This window comes from Salmo salar, chromosome 07 (assembly GCF_965601325.2).
Source record: "Salmo salar chromosome 07, fSalSal1, whole genome shotgun sequence".
In the NCBI taxonomy this organism is placed as follows: Eukaryota; Metazoa; Chordata; class Actinopteri; order Salmoniformes; family Salmonidae; genus Salmo; species Salmo salar.
The window spans coordinates 72,544,978-72,571,397 of record NC_138297.1 but is presented as its reverse complement, the minus strand read 5'-3'; the positions used below and the strand labels follow the sequence as shown (position 1 = coordinate 72,571,397).

Sequence of the window (26,420 nt, the reverse complement as noted above, 5' to 3'; positions counted from 1 at the left end):
CAGTTATTTGAGAATTGTCTGTATTAGGCTGTCATCTCCAAACCAGCCCCCACCCCCAAACTCTCCAGAATCCATTAGACGGAAATCTGTCGCAGTGACGGAGAACTTTAACACCTGGAGGAGAGATGGAGAACGAAAGGAGAGGAAAGAGGGAAAGAAAGAGAGAGCCTTAATTCCTACCACTAATAGCTTCAAAAGGAAAGAAAGAACCAAGGAAATGAACACAGAACATCTCAATATAGTACTGGGAGGCATTATGTGTGTGTGTGTGTGTGTGTGTGTGTGTGTGTGTGTGTGTGTGTGTGTGTCGAGATACACTCTTCTCTCTAAACTTTCAGCAATTAAAAGGGAATATGAAGTGATTGTAAAGAGGCTAACTTATCTCCCTCTCTGAATGGGTAAGTGTGTAATAGGGATTAGATGAAAGAAAAGGAAATATGGCTTGGTATAAAAATGTGAATATGTGAGAGTTTGTTTAGTTTAAATATGGAAATGAACTGGTGTCTTCATCACAGCAATACTACCACAATTGAGAAGAGCAGGAGGTACTTCAATATGTTCAATGAAGATTCTTTCAAATGCCCAACAAGGGGCCTTCCCCGAGTGGCACAGTGGTCAGTGATCGTGAGACCCATGGGGACGGAGCACAATTGGCCCAGCGTCGTCCGGGTTAGAGGAGGGTTTGTCAGGCAGTGATGTTCTTGTCCCATCGCGCTCTAGCGACTCCTGTGGCGGGCCGGGCGCAGTGCACGCTGACACGGTCGCCAGGTGTACGGTGTTTCCTCCAACACATTGGTGCGGCTGGCTTCCGGGTTAAGCGGGCATTGTGTCAAGAAGCAGTGCGGCTTGGCTGGGTTGTGTTTCTGAGGACGCACTGCTCTCGACCTTTTCCCCTCCTGAGTCCGTACGGAAGTTGCAGCGATGAGACAAGACTAACTACCAATTGGATACCACAAAATTGAGGAGAAAAAGGGGTAAAAGTAAAAATAAATCAAATTAAAAGTATTAATCTACTTCAATATGTTCAATGAAGATTCTTTCTAAAACACAACAGAAATAAATAATCAATTTAAAAAGTTTCAAGTTTTATTAGTTGTACCTACAGGATACACATGGGAATACGCCATCCAAATAAATGCTGACTTGCAGGTTCCTTCCTCAATGAAATAACAATAAGAAATAATACAAGTGTAGCCCGTCTTTTCAGCGCGCCATCAAGATACTAGGAAGAGGAGGCTGTGTACCCTGTCTCTTCAGCTAGCCATCAGGATACTAGGAAGAGGAAGCCGTGTAGCCTGTCTTTTCAGCGAGCCATCAGGATACTAGGAAGAGGAGGCCGCGTAGCCCGTCTTTTCAGCTAGCCATCAGGATACTAGGAAGAGGAGGCTGTGTACCCATCTTTTCAGCTAGCCATCAGGATAGTAGGAAGAGGAGGCCGCGTAGCCCGTCTTTTCAGCTAGCCATCAGGATACTAGGAAGAGGAGGCTGTGTAGCCGTCTCTTCAGCTAGCCATCAGGATACTAGGAAGAGGAGGCCGCGTAGCCCGTCTTTTCAGCTAGCCATCAGGATACTAGGAAGAGGAGGCTGTGTAGCCTGTCTTTTCAGCTAGCCATGAGGATTCTAGGAAGAGGAGGCCGCGGAGCCCGTCTTTTCAGCTAGCCATCAGGATACTAGGAAGAGGAGGCTGTGTACCCATCTTTTCAGCTAGCCATCAGGATAGTAGGAAGAGGAGGCCGCGTAGCCCGTCTTTTCAGCTAGCCATCAGGATACTAGGAAGAGGAGGCTGTGTACCCATCTTTTCAGCTAGCCATCAGGATACTAGGAAGAGGAGGCCGCGGAGCCCGTCTTTTCAGCTTGGAGTCCCACTTTCCTTTCCTTTTAATATGTCAATGAAGATTCTTTCAAAAGCACAACAAAGTATTAATCCAAACAACGACTCTTTGACCCCGTCACTGGTGGCAACAGGAACTTGTTGAAGATGAAAGCATCACGTCCTATCACAACGCATGATATAACCAATCACAACACATGATATAACATCACGTCCTATCACAACGCATGATATACCATCACGTCCTATCACAACGCATGATATACCATCACGTCCTATCACAACGCATGATATACCATCACGTCCAATCACAACGCACGATATACCATCACGTCCTATCACAACGCACGATATAACATCACATCCTATCACAACGCACGATATAACATCACGTCCTATCACAACGCACGATATAACATCACGTCCTATCACAACGCACGATATAACATCACGTCCTATCACAACGCACGATATACCATCACGTCCTATCACAACGCATGCTATACCATCACGTCTTATCACAACGCACGATATAACATCACGTCCTATCACGACGCATGATATAACATCACGTCCTATCACAACGCACGATATACCATCACGTCCTATCACAACGCACGATATAACCAATCACAACACATGATATAACCAATCACTTTCAAATCCATTCTTCACATAAAGGAGGACTAAAGCAAGCGTGGTCATTGGTTGCCCAATCTAAAGGCTAGGGCTTAGTTTCCCTCCCCTCGAGGTACAAGAGCCGTAGTCTTAACCTTTTCACTCCTTCATGTACTGTTCGTACTGCTCTAATACTTGTCGCCACCAGGTTACCATTCCCTTAGGCACAAAACGGCACCCCAACTCAGAGCCATTGTGGATTTCAAAGCCTCCAGCTGCACCCGCCTTCACTTTGACATGCTACATCCCCATTATGGACACAATAACATGCCTAACACAGACCGAGAGCGCAGAGGAGCTATTCACCATCACACAGAGTCCCAATCAACTCCAGAACTCATCACTGTCATCTCCAGGGAGAGAGGAAGGAAAGAGGAAAGAAAAGGTCCGCTTCAGCCACCCAAGCTCCACGTCCGAGTCCCAAATGGCCCCCTATTCCCTACATAGTGCACTACATTTGACCAGAGCCCAATGGGGCCCTAACGCTGCACTATATAGGGAATAGGGTGCCATTTGGGATACAGACCAGATCCAGACAGTAAATGCCACTTAATAAAAGGCAATGATTTTATTCCCCCCTTCACTCCTGTATCTCCTTAAGTATCCAGCACTTCAGCCATACTCACCATCAATCATCGTTGAACAGCCATAAGTGACAGCCCATTTCCTGCTATTACCGGGCAGCAGAAAGCAGGGAGAGCTGTGTGTCTTCACGCGTGAACGTGTGGATGTGTGTTGAGTCCCTTAACATCATCGTACTATTATGAGAGGTCCCTGGAGTCTCCAGAGTTTCACGGAGGAGAGCAAAGGTGAATCTATTGCCATGTCCCAGGGTAAATGTGTCAGTCCTGCAGCCTCAGAATGTCTGCTGCATTTTTGGGAGTTCTTTCTCCCATCGATCTCAGCATGCACAAGAAGCACGAAAGAATAGTGGGACATTAAACTAGCCAGAAGTTGGACACTAACTGAAGTCAGACTCTACGGAACTACAGATGTTGGTAGGTGTAAATGGTACAGCAAGACAGACATACTGTCTTTATGCGTGACGGATGGACAGAACACATTAAGAGGTCGCTGTAGAATCATCTCGATACTACACGAGACAAGAAAGCCTAATTAAGAAAACAGACAAGCAGCTTGATAAACCCATAGCAGCGTATTTCATCCTATCTCCTGTGTTCATAAATCAGCATGTTGATTATGCCCCCCCCCCCCCCCCCCCTCCCAGTGTTACACTAATTAACGACAGGGATCAGGACCGCATGAAATTACAGCCAACACTAACGGCTGGTTAACACAGGGGATTGTGACAGATCTGTGACAATCTGTGTGTGTGTGTGTGTGTGTGTGTGTGTGTGTGTGTGTGTGTGTGTGTGTGTGTGTGTGTGTGTGTGTGTGTGTGTGTGTGTGTGTCAAAGTTTTACAACAGGCGCTACATCAAAATAATAACCACATCGCAGCGCTCCCTTTTGGTTATGCAGCGGGTGACTAGCGGGGAAAACAACACAACAGGAAAAGGAAAGAGAAGTCAGGCATGAAAAGCGTGACGCTATAAGGGTCGTCTATGGTGGTATTCACAGTACGCAACACTACCTCTCACACACTGTTCTGTTTCCCACTCTGAACATTCTCACAACACCTTCCAGGAAGTCACATGGTTCAGAGTAGGAAAGTAGAACTTGTCAGCCAATCAAAAGTCCACAAACTACTGGGTCAGTGGAACCCACATCACATGACAATCAGCAGCTTTACCTGTGTATCAACTGGTACAAAAGCGGAGTGGGAAAATGGTTGGATAAATGAAAGCGGGTATTGTTTGATGTAGTAGGTGTGGGGTAGAGGATGTTGTACAGTAGTTGGTGTTGCTCAGAACAATGTACAGTCGTGGCCAAAAGTTTTGAGAATGACACAAATATTAATTTCCACAAAGTTTGCTGCTACAAGGTCTCAATGTGATTAAGGTCTGGGGAGTTTCCTGGCCATGAACCCAAAAATCAATGTTTTGTTCCCCGAGCCACTTAGTTATCACTTTTTCCTTATGGCAAGGTGCTCCATCATGCTGGAAAAGGCATTGTTCGTCACCAAACTGTTCCTGGATGGTTGGGAAAAGTTGCTCTCGGAGGATGTGTTGGTACCATTCTTTATTCATGGCTGTGTTCTTAGGCAAAATTGTGAGTGAGCCCACTCCCTTGGCTGAAAAGCAACCCCCCACAGGATGCTTTACTGTTGGCATGACACAGGACTGATGGTAGCGCTCACCTTGTCTTCTCCGGACAAGCTTTTTTTCCGGATGCCCCAAACAATCAGAAAGGGGATTCATTAGATGAAATGACTTTACCCAGTCCTCAGCAGTCCAATCCCTGTACCTTATGCAGAATATCAGTCTGTCCCTGATGTTTTTCCTGGAGAGAAGTGGGTTCTTTGCTGCCCTTCTTGACACCAGGCCATCCTCCAAAAGTCTTCGCCTCACTGTGCGTGCAGATGCACTCACACCTGCCTGCTGCCATTCCTGAGCAAGCTCTATACTGGTGGTGCCACGATCCCGCAGCTGAATCAACTTTAGGAGAAGGTCCTGGCGCTTGCTGGACTTTCTTGGGTGCCCTGAAGCCTTCTTCACAACAATTGAACCGCTCTCCTTGAAGTTCTTGATGATCGGATAAATGGTTGATTTAGGTGCAATCTTACTGGCAGCAATATCCTTGCCTGTGAAGCCCTTTTTGTGCAAAGCAATGATGACGACATGCGTTTCCTTGCAGGTAACCATGGTTGACAGAGGAAGAACAATGATTCCAAGCACCACCCTCCTTTTGAAGCTTCCAGTCTGTTATTCGAACTCAATCAGCATGACAGAGTGATCTCCAGCCTTGTCCTTGTCAACACTCACACCTGTGTTAACAAGAGAATCACTGACATGATGTCAGCTGGTCCTTTTGTGGCAGGGCTGAAATGCAGTGGAAATGTTTTTTGGGGGGGGATTCAGTTCTTTTGCATGGCAAAGAGGGACTTTGCAATTAATTGCAATTCATCTGATCACTCTTCATAACATTCTGGAGTATATGCAAATTGCCATCATACAAATTGAGGCAGCAGACTTTGTGAAAATGTATATTTGTGTCATTCTCAAAACTTTTGGCCACAACTGTACTGTTGAATGGTGTTTTACAGTAGTAGGTAGTTTAGAACAATGTACTGTTGAATGGTGTTTTACAGTAGTTGGTGGTTTAGAACAATGTACTGTTGAATGGTGTTTTACAGTAGTAGGTGGTTTAGAACAATGTACTGTTGAATGGTGTTTTACAGTAGTTGGTGGTTTAGAACAATGTACTGTTGAATGGTGTTTTACAGTAGTAGGTGGTTTAGAACAATGTACTGTGTTTTACAGTAGTTGGTGGTTTAGAACACATCTGTACACATCTGGTCCTTCTTTGGACACTGTGTTATCAAACCTCCAAACGGGCTTCAATGCCATACAACACTCCTTCCGTGGCCTCCAACTGCTCTTAAATGCAAGTAAAACTAAATGCATGCTATTCAACTGATCGCTGCCCGCACCTGCCCGTCCGACTAGTATCACTACTCTGGACGGTTCTGACTTAGAATATGTGGACAACTACAAATAGCTAGGTGTCTGGTTAGACTGTAAACTCTCCTTCCAGACTCACATCAAACATCTCCAATCCAAAGTTAAATCTAGAATTGGCTTCCTATTTCACAACAAAGCATCCTTCACTCATGCTGCCAAACATACCCTCGTAAAACTTACCATCCTACCGATCCTCAACTTCGGCGAAGTAATTTACAAAATAGCCTCCAAAACTCTACTCAGCAAACTATCACAGCGCCATCCGTTTTGTCACCAAAGCCCCATATACTACCCACCACTTCGACCTGTATGCTCTCGTCGGCTGGCCCTCGCTACATATTCGTCGCCAGACCCACTGGCTCCAGGTCATCTATAAGTCTATGATAGGTAAAGCTCCGCCTTATCTCAGTTCACTGGTCACCATAGCAGCACCCACCCATAGCACGTGCTCAAGCAGGTATCTCTCACTGGTCATCCCCAAAGCCAACACCTCCTTTGGCCGCCTTTCCTTCCAGTTCTCTGCTGCCAATAACTGGAACGAATTGCAAAAATCGCTGAAGCTGGAGACTTATATTTCCCTCAATAACTTTAAGCACCAGCTATCTGAGCAGCTTACCGACCACTGCAGCTGTACATAGCCCATTTGTAAATAGCCCATCCAACTACCATCATCCCCATATTGTTTTTATTAACTTTTTATGCTCTTTTGCACACCAGTATTTCTACTTGCACATCATCATCTGCACATCTATCACTCCAGTGTTAATTTGCTAAATTGTAATTACTTCCCTGCTATGGCCTATTTATTGCCTTACCTCCTTACTCCATTTGCACTCACTGTATATAGATTTTTCTATTGTGATATTGACAGTATGTTTGTTTATCCCATGTGTAAATGAGAACTTGTTCTCAAGTGGCCTACCTGGTTAAATAAAGGTGAAATATACATTTAAAAAAAGAAAAATGTACTGTTAGATGGGGTGTATAAGGTGTAGTGAAACAGAGTAACATACTGTTAGATGGGGTGTATAAGGTGTATTGAAACAGAGTAAAATACTGTTAGATGGGGTGTATGAGGTGTATTGAAACAGGGTAACATACTGTTAGATGGGGTGTATTGAAACAGAGTAACATACTGTTAGATGGGGTGTATAAGGTGTATTGAAACAGAGTAACATACTGTTAGATGGGGTGTATAAGGTGTATGGAAACAGAGTAACATACTGTTAGATGGGGTGTGTAAGGTGTGTGTATGGAAACAGAGTAACATACTGTTAGATGGGGTGTATAAGGTGTATGGAAACAGAGTAACATACTGTTAGATGGGGTGTATAAGGTGTATTGAAACAGAGTAACATACTGTTAGATGGGGTGTATTGAAACAGAGTAACATACTGTTAGATGGGGTGTAGTGAAACAGGGTAACATACTGTTAGATGGGGTGTATAAGGTGTATGGAAACAGTAACATACTGTTAGATGGGGTGTATAAGGTGTGTGTATTGAAACAGGGTAACATACTGTTAGATGGGGTGTATAAGGTGTGTGTATTGAAACAGGGTAACATACTGTTAGATGGGGTGTAGTGAAACAGAGTAACATACTGTTAGATGGGGTGTATAAGGTGTATGGAAACAGTAACATACTGTTAGATGGGGTGTATAAGGTGTAGTGAAACAGGGTAACATACTGTTAGATGGGGTGTATAAGGTGTATGGAAACAGTAACATACTGTTAGATGGGGTGTATAAGGTGTATGGAAACAGGGTAACATACTGTTAGATGGGGTGTATAAGGTGTAGTGAAACAGAGTAACATACTGTTAGATGGGGTGTATAAGGTGTAGTGAAACAGGGTAACATACTGTTAGATGGGGTGTGTAAGGTGTAGTGAAACAGGGTAACATACTGTTAGATGGGGTGTATAAGGTGTAGTGAAACAGAGTAACATACTGTTAGATGGGGTGTATAAGGTGTAGTGAAACAGTAACATACTGTTAGATGGGGTGTGTAAGGTGTAGTGAAACAGGGTAACATACTGTTAGATGGGGTGTGTAAGGTGTAGTGAAACAGAGTAACATACTGTTAGATGGGGTGTATAAGGTGTAGTGGAAACAGGGTAACATACTGTTAGATGGGGTGTATAAGGTGTAGTGAAACAGGGTAACATACTGTTAGATGGGGTGTATAAGGTGTAGTGAAACAGGGTAACATACTGTTAGATGGGGTGTATAAGGTGTAGTGGAAACAGTAACATACTGCTGGATGGGGTGTATAAGGTGTAGTGAAACAGGGTAACATACTGTTAGATGGGGTGTATAAGGTGTAGTGAAACAGAGTAACATACTGTTAGATGGGGTGTATAAGGTGTATGGAAACAGTAACATACTGTTAGATGGGGTGTATAAGGTGTATGGAAACAGGGTAACATACTGTTAGATGGGGTGTATAAGGTGTAGTGAAACAGGGTAACATACTGTTAGATGGGGTGTATAAGGTGTATGGAAACAGTAACATACTGTTAGATGGGGTGTATAAGGTGTAGTGAAACAGGGTAACATACTGTTAGATGGGGTGTATAAGGTGTAGTGAAACAGTAACATACTGCTGGATGCGCTGGATGGGCAGTGGGAGCAGGTCCTCTAGTTTACAGTTGTGGAACTCTGGTCTGGACTCCTGGAGCTTCTTAAACCTTCTAAAGGCCTTGTTCTTCTTTACCTGGAGCTGAGGACCGAGAACAGACATCATTTAATAATCACCCTGAGTCCTCCACTAACAGATCTTTACCTGGAGCTGAGGACCGAGAACAGACATCATTTAATAATCACCCTGAGTCCTCCACTAACAGATCTTTACCTGGAGCTGAGGACCGAGAACAGACATCATTTAATAATCACCCTGAGTCCTCCACTAACAGATCTTTACCTGGAGCTGAGGACAGAGAACAGACATCATTTAATAATCACCCTGAGTCCTCCACTAACAGATCTTTACCTGGAGCTGAGGACAGAGAACAGACATCATTTAATAATCACCCTGAGTCCTCCACTAACAGATCTTTACCTGGAGCTGAGGACAGAGAACAGACATCATTTAATAATCACCCTGAGTCCTCCACTAACAGATCTTTACCTGGAGCTGAGGACAGAGAACAGACATCATTTAATAATCACCCTGAGTCCTCCACTAACAGATCTTTACCTGGAGCTGAGGACAGAGAACAGACATCATTTAATAATCACCCTGAGTCCTCCACTAACAGATCTTTACCTGGAGCTGAGGACAGAGAACAGACATCATTTAATAATCACCCTGAGTCCTCCACTAACAGATCTTTACCTGGAGCTGAGGACAGAGAACAGACATCATTTAATAATCACCCTGAGTCCTCCACTAACAGATCTTTACCTGGAGCTGAGGACAGAGAACAGACATCATTTAATAATCACCCTGAGTCCTCCACTAACAGATCTTTACCTGGAGCTGAGGACAGAGAACAGACATCATTTAATAATCACCCTGAGTCCTCCACTACAGCACCGGAGCTGGGCGGCGCTCTTACCCCTGGCCCCACCGCTCCGGAGCGAGGCAGAGAACAGACACCACTAACAGAGGAGAGCGAAGAGTTTGACAGAGGTGACCTCTCAGAACAGAACATGCCACAGGACAGTCAGTTTCTAAATCAAGGGCATGTCAACTCCCTCCAACGAGGGTGAGCTGCTGTGAACATCAAAAACACTTGTGAAAGCAGCAACCAGAACAACTGTCCACAATCGATAGAATCCTGTCCTGAGACTGTTTTAACAGCAGCCTGTCTCATCACACATATCGCCATCTCTCTTTGTGGCCCCTGTCGCTGCCTGGCCGTGTGGCCCCTGTCGCTGTCTGGCCGTGTGGCCCGTCTGGCCGTGTGGCCCCTGTCGCTGTCTGGCCGTGTGGCCCGTCTGGCCCCTGTCGCTGTCTGGCCGTGTGGCCCCTGTCGCTGTCTGGCCCCAATCGCTGTCTGTCTGTGTAGCGTCTGTCGATGTCTGTCTGTGTACTCCCCCCAACACCAATCACCTTTATGTCAGTCATTACCTCTCTGGGTTGGCAGTCAGGGTGGAGGGGGAAGTCTGTGTGTGAGAGTGACAATGTGTGTGTGTGTGTGTGAGCGTGTGTGTGTGTGTGTGTTTGAGCACGCTCTCATTAAATATGCACGGGTAAATCATGTCAACATGAGTGTCAACAATATGACAGCAGAAAGAGAGACTAATCTTGTCAGCCATCAAAACTAGCATGGCTGCTTGTAGGGCCCAAGAAAATTTGCGTTTGCGGAAAACGCGGACAGAATCCAGACATTAAAACGCAACTCAATAATATTTTAAAAAAATCTATTGAACTTTCTTCCCGGTGAACCATAAGACATGACCATAATGCATCAGGGATTGGTGTTTTCATGCAGCTTTCTGAAACGCCACAGGAATTCCCCTGCCTGTGTGTGTGTAACAGCCGTTAGCGATAATGTTAATGACACCAGTATTCTGGTAGAGCAGGAAAGGCTCAATTAAAATGTTAACTACAAAAGTAGCCTAGCTGGCAGAATGGGATCATGATTATTTGCATTCATCCAGTGGCCATTTTTTTCCGCAAACTCTGCAATCACAGGAGCACAACAGCAACACAGTCCGTGCTATCTGGGATCCTTGGGACCTCCTTACCGCGTTGAAATTTAAAAACGGTTACGGTAAGCGTTAAGGTAAGGGTTATGGTTAGGGAAAGGGTTCCCAAGTGGCGCTGCGCTCTAAGGCACTGCATCTCAGTGCTAGAGGCTTCACTATAGACCCTGGTTCGATTCCGGGCTGTATCACAACCGGCCGTTATTGGGAGTACCATAGTGGGGAGCAAAATTGACCCAGCGTCGTCCGGGTTTGTTCTTAACTGACTTGCCTAGTTAAATAAAGGTTCAATAAAATAAAGGGTTAAGGCTACGGTTTAGGGTAGGGACATCCCAAGGATCCCAGATAGCACTGACCACAGCAACACCTCAATCAATCAACAGTCTCTTCCTGGTGCACACTGACCACAACAACACCTCTTAACCAATCAACAGTCTCTTCCTGGTGCACATTGACCACAACAACACCTCTTAACCAATCAACAGTCTCTTCCTGGTGCACACTGACCACAACAACACCTCTTAACCAATCAACAGTCTCTTCCTGGTGCACACTGACCACAACAACACCTCTTAACCAATCAACAGCCTCTTCCTGGTGCACACTGACCACAACAACACCTCTTAACCAATCAACAGCCTCTTCCTGGTGCACACTGACCACAACAACACCTCTTAACCAATCAACAGCCTCTTCCCGGTGCACACTAGAATTAAAGGGTAACTACATCCCCCCCCCCAAAAATGGAAATTTCTTCAATATTTCCAAGACCTAAAAAACGGTCTCCTGATGTGGTTTAAACATTGTTGTGGACTTAAAAATATCCATTTGTGTTTTTCTATAAAAAAAATGTTTTAATGATTCTGAGAGCCAAAAACCTGGAAAAACCAAGCGGAGAAAAGGGAATTTGGTGTGTTTACACTGAGTTGTACCGGGTAAAAGGGGTGTGTGTTTACACTGCGATGATGAGCTCACCGTGAGAGGAATCACTGATGAACAAGAGGGTGAAATCAGAAACGAACATTTCAACACTATGGAGCGAACATCTCTGTGAGGGAAGACCTCACAACTAAAATACTGCTTACTGCAGAGCCACGGCATCTCTACCTACCTAGCATCCTCTCCTAGTTACCTGTGGTTGGTCACCTGTGGTCGGTCACCTGTGGTCGGTCACCTGTGGTCGGTCACCTGTGGTCGGTCACCTGTGGTCGGTCACCTGTGGTTGGTTACCTGTGGTTAACCCTGCACGGAGCCGACAGCTGCAGTGATATGAATGTCTTTGGTTAAGAGGAAGGATGAGTCTGTCTGCAGATAGACCATTGACTGATCTCATTGATTAGGAACAGAGCAGGGGAGTTGGAATTGATTCCTCCACCGGGTCTACATAGCTAACACGCCTGTAATTGCTGAAACATGGGGCTGTGTGTTATTAGCGTGTTAGAGACTCGTTAGCGTGTTAACGGCGGTGCATCACTTAGGCTGAGGTGATAAAAACAGTGCCTTCTGAAAGTATTCATACCCCTTGACTTATTCCACATTGTGTTGTGTTATAGTCTGAATTGAAAACAGATTCACACACCCACTTACACACAATACCAGATAATGACAAAAATGAAAAACATGTTTTTAGAAATTGTTGCAAATGTATTGAAAATGAAATACAGAAATATAATTTACATAAGTATTCACACCCGAGTCAACACTTTGTATAAACACATTAGGCAGCGATTACAGCTGTGAGTCTTTTTGGGCAAATCTCTAAGAGCTTTGTACACATGGATTGTACAATATTTGTCCATTATTCTTTAAAAAAAAATGATTCAAGCTCTGTCAAGTTGGTTGTTGATCATTGCTAGACAGCCATTTTCAAGTCTTGCAATAGATTTTCAAGCCGATTTCAATTCAAACTGTAACTAGGCCACTCAGGAACATTCAATGACGTCTTGGTAAACAACTCCAGTGTAGATTTGGCCTCATGTTTTATGGTTATTGTCCTGATGAAAGATGAATGTCTCCCAGTGTCTGTTGGAAAGCAGACTGAACCAGGTTTTCCTCTAGGATATTTCCTGTGCTTATAGCTGTATTCCATTTCTTTTTATCCTAAGAAACACCCTTCAGATGATAAGCATACCCATAACATGATGCAGTTTTTTTTTCTTCCCAGTATTACTTACAGTACCAGTCAAAAGTTTGGACACACCTCACTCAAGGATTTTTCTTAATTGATTCTATTTTCTACATTGTAGAATAATAGGGAAGACATAAAAACAATGAACACATATGGAATCATATAGTAACCAAAGCATTTAAAAAAATAAATATCGAAATATATTTTATATTTGAGATTCTTCAAAGTAGTCACCCTTTGCCTTGACAGCTTTGCACTCGCTTGGCATTCTCTCAACCAGCTTCATGAGGTAGTCACCAGGAATGCCTTTCAATTAACAGGTGTCTTCTTAAAAGCTCATTTGTGGAATAGCTTTCCTTCTTAATGCGTCTGAGCCAATCAGTTGTGTTGTGACAAGGTAGGGGTAGTATACAGAAGATAGCCCTATTTGGTAAAAGACCAAGTCCATATTATGGCAACAACAGCTCAAATAAGCAAAGAGAAACGACAGTCCATCATTACTTTAAGACATGAAGGTCAGTCAACATTTCAAGAACTTTGAAAGTTTCTTCAGGTGCAGTCGCAAAAACCATCAAGCTCTGTGATGAAACTGGCTCTCATGAGGACCGCCACAGGAAAGGAAGACCCAGAGTTACCTCTGCTGCACCTCAAATTGCAGCCCAAATAAATGCTTCACAGAGTTCAAGTAACAGACACATCTCAACATCAACTGTTCAGAGGACACTGCGTGAATTTTAATTTTTTTACCTTTATTTTACCAGGTAAGTTGACTGAGAACACATTCTCATTTACAGCAACGACCTGGGGAATAGTTTCAGGGGAGAGGTGGTGGATGAATGAGCCAATTGTAAACTGGGGATGATTAGGTGGCCGTGATGGTATCAGGGCCAGATTGGGAATTTAGCCAGGACACCGGGGTTAACACCCCTACTCTTACGATAAGTGCAATGGGATCTTTAATGACCTCAGAGAGTCAGGACACCCGTTTAACGTCCCATCCGAAAGACGGCACCCTACACAGGGCAGTGTCCCCAATCACTGCCCTGGGGCATTGGGATATTTTTTAGACCAGAGGAAAGAGTGCATCCTACTGGCTCTCCAACACCACATCCAGCAGCATCTGGTTTCCCAGCAGTGGGATGCAGGGTGGTATGCTGCTGAATCAGGACTTCATGGTTGAATTGCTGCAAAGAAACCACTACTAAAGGACACCAATAAGAAGAAGATACTTGCTTGAGCCAAGAAACACGAGCAATGGACATTAGACCGGATGAAATTTGTCCTTTGGTCTGATGAGTCAAAATTTGAGATTTTTGGTTCCAACCGCCGTGTCTTTGTGGGATGCAGAGAAGGTGAACAGATGATCTATGCATTTGTGGTTCCCACCGTGAAGCATGGAGGAGGAAGTGTAATGGTGCTTTGCTGGTGATACTGTCTGATGTATTTAGAATTCAAGGCACACTTAACCAGCATGGTTAACACAGCGTTCTGCAGTGATACACCATCCCATCTGGTTTGCGCTTAGTGGGACTATCATTTATTTTTCAACAGGACAATGCCCAACACATCTCCTGGCTGTGTAAGGGCTATTTAACCTGGCCTCCAAAATCACCCAACCTCAACCCAATTGAGATGGTTTGGGATGAGTTGGACCGCAGAGTGAAGGAAACGCAGCCAACAAGTGCTCAGCATATGTGGGAACTCAATTCCTCATGAAGCTGGTTGACAGAATGCCAAGTGTGTGCAAAGCTGTCATCAAGACAAAGGGTGGCTACTTTGAAGAATCTCAAATATATTTTGAATACTTTAACACTGTTTTGGTTACTACATGATTCCATATGTGTTAGTTCATCATTTTGATGTCTTCACTATTAATCTACAATGTAGACAATAGTAAAACATAAAAGAAAAACCCTTGAATGAGTAGGTGTCCAAACGTTTGACTGGTACTTTAAGTGCCTTATTGCAAATAGAATGCATGTTTTGGAATATGTTTATTCTGTACAGGCATCCTTCTCTCCCCTCTGTCATTTAGGTGAGTATTGTGGAGTTTGTACAACTGTCACAGCGGTCGATGAAAGGGGACCAAGGCGCAGCGTGTAGAGTGCTCATTCTTACTTTATTTGATGAGAACACTTAAACAAAATAACAAAACGACAGCCAGCAGTTCCATAAGGTACTCAGACAAAATGGAAAACAACTACCCACAACGCCAAAGGAAAAACAGGCTGCCTAAGTATGGCTTCCAATCAGAGACAACGAAAGACACCTGCCTCTGATTGGAAACCATACCCGGCCGAACATGAAAACCAACACATAGAAAATGATAACTAGAACAATCCCACATAGAAACAGAAAACTCAAAATACCTACAAAACAAGCCCTGACCACTCTATGGCAAATTACCTCTTTCACTGGTCAGGACGTGACAGTACCCCCCCCCCCCCCCCCAAAGGTGCAGACCCCGACTGGCTCCTGTGCTACACCCAGACCCTCCGCCAATCCTCCAGCTACAGAGGTGGCTCCGGCTCCGGGCGTAGCCCCCGTTTTGCCCACAGATCCCTCTGCTTCTGGAACCCTGACCTGTGGATCATTACCAGAGGTTATGCGCTGCCGACCGTCGCTGCAGGCTCCGTGCCATGGATCATCCCTGGAGGCCCCGTGCCATGGATCATCCCTGGAGGCCCCGTGCCATGGATCATCCCTGGAGGCCCCGTGCCATGGATCATCCCTGGAGGCCCCGGGCCATGGATCATCCCTGGAGGCCCCGGGCCATGGATCATCCCTGGAGGCCCCGGGCCATGGATCATCCCTGGAGGCTCCGGGCCATGGATCATCCCTGGAGGCTCCGGGCCATGGATCATCCCTGGAGGCTCCGGGCCATGGATCATCCCTGGAGGCTCCGGGCCATGGATCATCCCTGGAGGCTCCGGGCCATGGATCATCCCTGGAGGCTCCGGGCCATGGATCATCCCTGGAGGCTCCGGGCCATGGATCATCCCTGGAGGCTCCGGGCCATGGATCATCCCTGGAGGCTCCGGGCCATGGATCATCCCTGGAGGCTCCGGGCCATGGATCATCCCTACAGGCTCAGGGCCATGGATCATCACTACAGGCTCCGTGCCATGGATCATCACTACAGGCTCCGTGCCATGGATCATCACTGGAGGCTTCGTGCCATGGATCATCACTGGAGGCTTCGTGCCATGGATCATCACTGGAGGCTTCGTGCCATGGATCATCACTGGAGGCTTCGTGCCATGGTTTATCACTGGAGGCTTCGGACCATTGATCATCACTGGAGGCTTCCTACGGGGAGCTGGAACCGGTCTCACCAGACTGGGGAGACGCACTGAGGGCCGCGTGCTCAAAGCAGACACAGGCCGTACTGGGCTATGGAGGCGTACTGGATGAAGAGTGCGAGGAGCAGGCACAGGACGTACTGGGCTATGGTGGCGCACTGGAGGGAGAGTGCGCGGAGCAGGCACAGGGTACACTGGGCCTTGGAGGCGCACTGGAGGTCTGGCGCTTAGGGCTGGCACAACCCGTCCTGGCTCGATCTTAACCATAGCCCAGCAAGGGCGGGGAGCTGGAATAGGCCACACTGGGTTGAGCTGGCGAACTGGGGTTACCGTGCGTAGAGCTGGCGAACTGGGGTTACCGTGCGTAGAGCTGGCGAACTGGGGTTACCGTGCGTAGAGCTGGTGAACTGGGGTTACCGTGCGTAGAGCTGGTGAACTGGGGTTACCGTGCGTAGAGCAGGCGCAGGATAAGCTGGGCCGAGGAGACGCACCGGAGACCAGATATACGTTGAACCGGTGCACTTCTCCCTGGCTGCCGGCCAACTCTAGCACGGCAACGGTGAGGAGCTTGCACCGAGCTGTGAGTGCGCATGGGCGACACCGTGCGCACCACCGCATAACACGGTGCTTCTACCGTCACTCGCTCCCCACGGTAAGCACGGGGAGTTGGCTCAGGTCTTAACCTCGCCTTCGCCAATCTACCCATGTGCCCCCCCCAAAAAAATTGTTTGGCCGCTGCCTCTCGGCCTCTTCTTGCTGTTTTATAATAACCATTATACTGTGTAAACTGTGTTATAATAACCATTATACTGTGTAAAACTACTGTTTTATAATAACCATTATACTGTGTAAACTGTTATAATAACCATTATACTGTGTAAAACTACTGTTTTATAATAACCATCAGGCACAAGGCCATATCGATGAGCGGTTTCCATCCAGAAGCCTAATTAACAACTTCCCCATGCTCAAAGGATTATTCAGCATCTGATTTAAAAAAATATATATATTTTTTTTTTTGTTGATCTACCAATCAGTGCCCTTCCTTGCGAGGCATTAACCTTGGTATTTGTGGTTGAATCTGGGCTTAAAATTCACTCCTGAATTGAGGGACTTTACAGATAATGTGTGGGGTACAGAGATGGGATAGTCATTCAGCAACCATGTTAACCTCTATTATTGAACAAGGAATGAGTCCATGCAACTAACTTTGCGATATGTTAAGCACATTTTTAATCCTGAACATATTTAGGCTTGACCTAACAACGTGAAATGCTTGCTTACAAGCCCTTAACCAACAGGTCAAGAAAATAGTTATCAAATAAACAAAAGTTAAAAAAATAAATTTAAAAAAGTAACAATAAAATAACAATAATGAGGCTATATACAGGGGGTAGAGGTTAGTTGAGGTAATTTGTACATGTAGGTGGGGGTGACGTGACTATGCATAGATAATAAACAGTGAGTAGCAACAGTGTAAAAACAAAGGGGGGGGGGGGGGGGGTCAATGTAAATAGTCCGGTGGCCATTTGATTAATTGTTCAGCAGTCTTATGGCTTGGGGGGTAGAAGCTGTTAAGGAGCCTTTTGGTCCTAGACTTGGTGCTCCGGTACCGCTTGCCGTGCGGTAGCAGAGAGAACAGTCTATAACTTGGGTGACTGGAGACTGACAATTTTTTGTGCCTTTTTCTGACATTGCCTAGTATACAGGTCCTGGATGGCAGGAAGTTTGGCCCCAGTGATGTACTCAGCCATACGCACTACCCTCTGTAGTGCCTTACGGTCTGAGGCTGAGCAGTTGCCATACCAGGCGGTGATGCAATCGGTCAGGATGCTCTCGATGGTGCAGCTGTAGAACCTTTTGAGGATCTAAGGACCCATGCCAAATCTTTTCAGTCTCCTCAGGGGGAATAGGTTCTGTTGTGCCCTCTTCACGACTGTCTTGGTGTTTGGACCATAATAGTTTGTTGGTGATGTGGACACCAAGGAACTTGATATTCTCAACCTGCTCCACTACAGCCCCGTCGATGAGAATGGGGGCGTGCTCAGTCCTCCTTTTCCTGTAGTCCACAATCATCTCCTCAGTGTTAATCAGGTTGAGGGAGATGTTGTTGTCCTTTCACCACACGGTCAGGTCTCTGACCTCCTCCCTATAGGCTGGCTCATTATTGCCGTTGATCAGGCCTACCACTGTTGTGACGTCAGCAAACTTAACGATGGTGTTGGAGTCGTGCTTGGCCACGCAGTCGTAGGTGAACAGGCAGTACAGGAGGGGACTAAGCATGCATCCCTGAGGAGCCCCTGTGTTGAGGATCAGCGTGGCAGATGTGTAGTTGCCTAACCTGACACCAGATGGGTGCAATGAAATGTGTTGTTTTACAGGGTCAGCCATAGTAGTATGATAGGTGTTCTTGTACAGGGTCAGCCATAGTAGTATGATAGGTGTTGTTTTACAGGGTCAGCCATAGTAGTATGATAGGTGTTGTTTTACAGGGTCAGCCATTGTAGTATGATAGGTGTTGTTTTACAGGGTCAGCCATAGTAGTATGATAGGTGTTGTTTTACAGGGTCAGTCATAGTAGTATGATAGGTGTTGTTTTACAGGGTCAGTCATAGTAGTATGATAGGTGTTGTTTTACAGGGTCAGACACAGTAGTATGATAGGTGTTGTTTTACAGGGTCAGCCATTGTAGTATGATAGGTGTTGTTTTACAGGGTCAGACACAGTAGTATGATAGGTGTTGTTTTACAGGGTCAGCCATTGTAGTATGATAGGTGTTGTTTTACAGGGTCAGCCATTGTAATATGATAGGTGTTGTTTTACAGGGTCAGCCATTGTAATATGATAGGTGTTGTTTTACAGGGTCAGCCATTGTAGTATGATAGGTGTTGTTGTACAGGGTCAACCATTGTAGTATGATAGGTGTTGTTTTACAGGGTCAGTCATAGTGGTATGATAGGTGTTGTTTTACAGGGTCAGTCATAGTAGTATGATAGGTGTTGTTTTACAGGGTCAGTCATAGTAGTATGATAGGTGTTGTTTTACAGGGTCAGTCATAGTGGTATGATAGGTGTTGTTTTACAGGGTCAGCCATAGTGGTATGATAGGTGTTCTTGTACAGGGTCAGTCATAGTGGTATGATAGGTGCAGTGTAATGTGTTGTTTTACAGGGTCAGTCACAGTAGTACAGCACCCCTAGAGCAAATTAGGGTTCAGTGCCTTGCTCAAGGACAGATTTTTCCACGGATCTACACTTCTTTAAGTGAAGCAAATCTGGCTGCACCCTATTCAGTGCACTACTTTTGGTCTGGCCAAACGAACAAGGCTAAATAAAAAGGCACAACAAACGTGTTTCCGTCCTCAGACCCGACGTCATTAACCAGACGTGTGTTTCTGTCCTCAGACCCGACGTCATTAACCAGACGTGTTTCTGTCCTCAGACCCGACGTCATTAACCAGACGTGTTTCTGTCCTCAGACCGACGTCATTAACCAGACGTGTTTCCGTCCTCAGACCGACGTCATTAACCAGACGTGTTTCCGTCCTCAGACCGACGTCATTAACCAGACGTGTTTCTGTCCTCAGACCCGACGTCATTAACCAGACGTGTTTCTGTCCTCAGACCCGACGTCATTAACCAGACGTGTTTCTGTCCTCAGACCCGACGTCATTAACCAGACGTGTTTCTGTCCTCAGACCCGACGTCATTAACCAGACGTGTTTCTGTCCTCAGACCCGACGTCATTAACCAGACGTGTTTCTGTCCTCAGACCCGACGTCATTAACCAGACGTGTTTCCGTCCTCAGACCCGACGTCATTAACCAGACGTGTTTCCGTCCTCAGACCGACGTCATTAACCAGACGTGTTTCCGTCCTCAGACCCGACGTCATTAACCAGACGTGTTTCCGTCCTCAGACCCGACGTCATTAACCAGACGTGTTTCCGTCCTCAGACCCGACGTCATTAACCAGACGTGTTTCCGTCCTCAGACCCGACGTCATTAACCAGACGTGTTTCCGTCCTCAGACCGACGTCATTAACCAGACGTGTTTCCGTCCTCAGACCGACGTCATTAACCAGACGTGTTTCCGTCCTCAGACCGACGTCATTAACCCGACGTGTTTCCGTCCTCAGACCCGACGTCATTAACCAGACGTGTTTCCGTCCTCAGACCGACGTCATTAACCAGACGTGTTTCCGTCCTCAGACCGACGTCATTAACCAGACGTGTTTCCGTCCTCAGACCCGACGTCATTAACCAGACGTGTTTCCGTCCTCAGACCCGACGTCATTAACCAGACGTGTTTCCGTCCTCAGACCCGACGTCATTAACCAGACGTGTTTCCGTCCTCAGACCCGACGTCATTAACCAGACGTGTTTCCGTCCTCAGACCCGACGTCATTAACCAGACGTGTTTCTGTCCTCAGACCCGACGTCATTAACCAGACGTGTTTCTGTCCTCAGACCCGACGTCATTAACCAGACGTGTTTCCGTCCTCAGACCGACGTCATTAACCAGACGTGTTTCCGTCCTCAGACCCGACGTCATTAACCAGACGTGTTTCCGTCCTCAGACCGACGTCATTAACCAGACGTGTTTCCGTCCTCAGACCGACGTCATTAACCAGACGTGTTTCCGTCCTCAGACCCGACGTCATTAACCAGACGTGTTTCCGTCCTCAGACCGACGTCATTAACCAGACGTGTTTCCGTCCTCAGACCGACGTCATTAACCAGACGTGTTTCCGTCCTCAGACCCGACGTCATTAACCAGACGTGTTTCCGTCCTCAGACCGACGTCATTAACCAGACGTGTTTCTGTCCTCAGACCCGACGTCATTAACCAGACGTGTTTCTGTCCTCAGACCGACGTCATTAACCAGACGTGTTTCTGTCCTCAGACCTACAGAACAACATCATTAAATCAGACATAACATTGAGGCATGTCAGTAGACAGTGAAGCAAGGTGTTTCCAGTGGTAGTGTGTAATCTATCAGGCATAATGCCAGATCATTTCATTTCCTCCATATTATCAGACCTCAGTGAGGTACTTTATCCATGCTGCTGATACAGGTACAGGTGCTTTATGAGCTACAGGGATAATTAGCACAGATACTATCCCCATCGCACCTTTTTAGTGCCAAATGATGGAGGGATGCTGTAACACTTAAGACAGCCTTAATGGTGGAGAGACAGAGCGACGGAGGTTGGACCACTAGACAGCCTTAATGATGGAGAGACAGAGGGACGGAGGTTGGACCACTAGACAGCCTTAATGATGGAGAGACAGAGGGACGGAGGTTGGACCACTATACAGCCTTAATGATGGAGAGACAGAGGGACGGAGGTTGAACCACTAGACAGCCTTAATGATGGAGAGACAGATGGACGGAGGTTGAACCACTAGACAGCCTTAATGATGGAGGGACGGAGGTTGAACCACTAGACAGCCTTAATGATGGAGAGACAGAGACGGAGGGACGGAGGTTGTACCACTAGACAGCCTTAATGATGGAGGGACGGAGGGACGGAGGTTGTACCACTAGACAGACTTAATGATGGAGAGACAGAGGGACGGAGGTTGAACCACTAGACAGCCTTAATGATGGAGAGACAGAGCGACGGAGGTTGAACCACTAGACAGCCTTAATGATGGAGGGACGGAGGGACGGAGGTTGTACCACTAGACAGCCTTAATGATGGAGAGACAGAGCGACGGAGGTTGAACCACTAGACAGCCTTAATGATGGAGAGACGGAGGGACGGAGGTTGTACCACTAGACAGCCTTAATGATGGAGAGACAGAGGGACGGAGGTTGTACCACTAGACAGCCTTAATGATGGAGAGACAGAGGGACGGAGGTTGTACCACTAGACAGCCTTAATGATGGAGAGACAGAGGGACGGAGGTTGTACCACTAGACAGCCTTAATGATGGAGAGACAGAGGGACGGAGGTTGAACCACTAGACAGCCTTAATGATGGAGAGACAGAGGGACGGAGGTTGTACCACTAGACAGCCTTAATGATGGAGAGACAGAGGGACGGAGGTTGAACCACTAGACAGCCTTAATGATGGAGGGACGGAGGTTGTACCACTAGACAGCCTTAATGATGGAGGGACGGAGGTTGTACCACTAGACAGCCTTAATGATGGAGGGACGGAGGTTGTACCACTAGACAGCCTTAATGATGGAGAGACAGAGGGACGGAGGTTGAACCACTAGACAGCCTTAATGATGGAGGGACGGAGGTTGTACCACTAGACAGCCTTAATGATGGAGAGACAGAGGGACGGAGGTTGTACCACTAGACAGCCTTAATGATGGAGAGACAGAGGGACGGAGGTTGAACCACTAGACAGCCTTAATGATGGAGGGACGGAGGTTGTACCACTAGACAGCCTTAATGATGGAGGGACGGAGGTTGGACCACTAGACAGCCTTAATGATGGAGAGACAGAGGGACGGAGGTTGGACCACTAGACAGCCTTAATGATGGAGGGACAGAGGGACGGAGGTTGTACCACTAGACAGCCTTAATGATGGAGAGACAGAGACAGAGGGACGGAGGTTGGACCACTAGACAGCCTTAATGATGGAGGGACGGAGGTTGAACCACTAGACAGCCTTAATGATGGAGAGACAGAGACGGAGGGACGGAGGTTGGACCACTAGACAGCCTTAATGATGGAGAGACAGAGGGACGGAGGTTGTACCACTAGACAGCCTTAATGATGGAGAGACAGAGGGACGGAGGTTGTACCACTAGACAGCCTTAATGATGGAGAGACAGAGGGACGGAGGTTGTACCACTAGACAGCCTTAATGATGGAGAGACAGAGACAGAGGGACGGAGGTTGGACCACTAGACAGCCTTAATGATGGAGAGACGGAGGGACGGAGGTTGTACCACTAGACAGCCTTAATGATGGAGAGACAGAGGGACGGAGGTTGGACCACTAGACAGCCTTAATGATGGAGAGACAGAGGGACGGAGGTTGTACCACTAGACAGCCTTAATGATGGAGGGACGGAGGTTGTACCACTAGACAGCCTTAATGATGGAGAGACAGAGGGACGGAGGTTGTACCACTAGACAGCCTTAATGATGGAGGGACGGAGGTTGTACCACTAGACAGCCTTAATGATGGAGAGACAGAGATGGAGGGACGGAGGTTGTACCACTAGACAGCCTTAATGATGGAGAGACAGAGACGGAGGGACGGAGGTTGTACCACTAGACAGCCTTAATGAGAGGTAGAAGAACAACCATGTTCCTAATAGGAGCGCTGGGCTTTGGGCCGAGGAGGAGAGGAGTGGGTGTCATCCACCAATCAACCTGGGGACGCCATTTTGGGAACAGATGGTTCAACATGGTAAACATGGTCTATATGGAGCTGTCATTAGACTACTGGCTTAACCAGTCCTGTATGGGGTAGTCTATATGGAGCTGTCATTAGACTACTGGCTTAACCAGTCCTGTATGGGGTGGTCTATATGGAGCTGTCATTAGACTACTGGCTTAACCAGTCCTGTATAGGGTGGTCTATATGGAGCTGTCATTAGACTACTGGCTTAACCAGTCCTGTATGAGGTGGTCTATATGGAGCTGTCAGACTACTGGCTTAACCAGTCCTGTATGGGGTGGTCTATATGGAGCTGTCATTAGACTACTGGCTTAACCAGTCCTGTATGGGGTGGTCTATATGGAGCTGTCATTAGACTACTGGCTTAACCAGTCCTGTATAGGGTGGTCTATATGGAGCTGTCATTAGACTACTGGCTTAACCAGTCCTGTATGAGGTGGTCTATATGGAGCTGTCAGACTACTGGCTTAACCAGTCCTGTATGGGGTGGTCTATATGGAGCTGTCATTAGACTACTGGCTTAACCAGTCCTGTATGGGGTAGTCTATATGGAGCTGTCAGACTACTGGCTTAACCAGTCCTGTATGAGGTGGTCTATATGGAGCTGTCATTAGACTACTGTCTTAACCAGTCCTGTATGGGGTGGTCTATATGGAGCTGTCAGACTACTGGCTTAACCAGTCCTGTATGAGGTGGTCTATATGGAGCTGTCATTAGACTACTGTCTTAACCAGTCCTGTATGGGGTGGTCTATATGGAGCTGTCATTAGACTACTGGCTTAACCAGTCCTGTATGGGGTGGTCTATATGGAGCTGTCATTAGACTACTGGCTTAACCAGTCCTGTATGGGGTGGTCTATATGGAGCTGTCATTAGACTACTGGCTTAACCAGTCCTGTATGGGGTGGTCTATATGGAGCTGTCATTAGACTACTGGCTTAACCAGTCCTGTATGGGGTGGTCTATATGGAGCTGTCATTAGACTACTGGCTTAACCAGTCCTGTATGGGGTGGTCTATATGGAGCTGTCATTAGACTACTGGCTTAACCAGTCCTGTATGGGGTGGTCTATATGGAGCTGTCAGACTACTGGCTTAACCAGTCCTGTATGGGGTGGTCTATATGGAGCTGTCATTAGACTACTGGCTTAACCAGTCCTGTATGGGGTGGTCTATATGGAGCTGTCATTAGACTACTGGCTTAACCAGTCCTGTATGGGGTGGTCTATATGGAGCTGTCATTAGACTACTGGCTTAACCAGTCCTGTATGGGGTGGTCTATATGGAGCTGTCATTAGACTACTGGCTTAACCAGTCCTGTATGGGGTGGTCTATATGGAGCTGTCAGACTACTGGCTTAACCAGTCCTGTATGGGGTGGTCTATATGGAGCTGTCATTAGACTACTGGCTTAACCAGTCCTGTATGGGGTGGTCTATATGGAGCTGTCATTAGACTACTGGCTTAACCAGTCCTGTATGGGGTGGTCTATATGGAGCTGTCATTAGACTACTGGCTTAACCAGTCCTGTATGGGGTGGTCTATATGGAGCTGTCATTAGACTACTGGTCTTAACCAGTCCTGTATGAGGTGGTCTATATGGAGCTGTCATTAGACTACTGGCTTAACCAGTCCTGTATGGGGTGGTCTATATGGAGCTGTCATTAGACTACTGGCTTAACCAGTCCTGTATGGGGTGGTCTATATGGAGCTGTCATTAGACTACTGGCTTAACCAGTCCTGTATGGGGTGGTCTATATGGAGCTGTCATTAGACTACTGGCTTAACCAGTCCTGTATGGGGTGGTCTATATGGAGCTGTCATTAGACTACTGGCTTAACCAGTCCTGTATGGGGTGGTCTATATGGAGCTGTCAGACTACTGGCTTAACCAGTCCTGTATGGGGTGGTCTATATGGAGCTGTCAGACTACTGGCTTAACCAGTCCTGTATGGGGTGGTCTATATGGAGCTGTCATTAGACTACTGGCTTAACCAGTCCTGTATGGGGTGGTCTATATGGAGCTGTCAGACTACTGGCTTAACCAGTCCTGTATGGGGTGGTCTATATGGAGCTGTCATTAGACTACTGGTTTAACCAGTCCTGTATGGGGTGGTCTATATGGAGCTGTCAGACTACTGGCTTAACCAGTCCTGTATGGGGTGGTCTATATGGAGCTGTCATTAGACTACTGGCTTAACCAGTCCTGTATAGGGTGGTCTATATGGAGCTGTCATTAGACTACTGGCTTAACCAGTCCTGTATGGGGTGGTCTATATGGAGCTGTCATTAGACTACTGGCTTAACCAGTCCTGTATGAGGTGGTCTATACGATCTTAACCAGTCCTGTATGGGGTGGTCTAGATAGTCTTAACCAGTCCTGTATGGGGTGGTCTATACGATCTTAACCAGTCCTGTATGGGGTGGTCTAGATAGTCTTAACCAGTCCTGTATGGGGTGGTCTATATAGTCCTGTATGGGGTGGTCTATATGGTCTTATACAGTCCTGTATGGGGTAGTCTATATAGTCTTAACCAGTCCTGTATGGGGTGGTCTATATAGTCTTATACAGTCCTGTATGGGGTGGTCTATATAGTCTTATACAGTCCTGTATGGGGTGGTCTATATAGTCTTATACAGTCCTGTATGGGCTGGTCTATATAGTCTTATACAGTCCTGTATGGGGTGGTCTATATAGTCTTATACAGTCCTGTATGGGCTGGTCTATATAGTCTTATACAGTCCTGTATGGGGTGGTCTATATAGTCTTATACAGTCCTGTATGGGCTGGTCTATATAGTCTTATACAGTCCTGTATGGGGTGGTCTATATAGTCTTATACAGTCCTGTATGGGCTGGTCTATATAGTCTTATAC

General features: G+C 46.5%; 1 protein-coding gene across 5 annotated transcripts in view; it reads right to left on the bottom strand.

The window, feature by feature from the left end:
- LOC106591484 (rho guanine nucleotide exchange factor 39) overlaps positions 1-26,420 on the bottom strand; it is a 107,024-nt gene that overhangs the window by 60,681 nt on the left and 19,923 nt on the right. For all 5 annotated transcript variants that reach the window (XR_014392966.1, XR_014392967.1, XR_014392968.1 and 2 more), the window contains exon 5: positions 8,696-8,814. Coding sequence is in view for 1 of the 5 variants with exons in the window: in XM_082978046.1 (XP_082834172.1) it covers positions 8,696-8,814 (119 nt within the window). In the remaining 4 variants the exon portion in view is untranslated. The remainder of the gene's footprint in view (positions 1-8,695; positions 8,815-26,420) is intronic.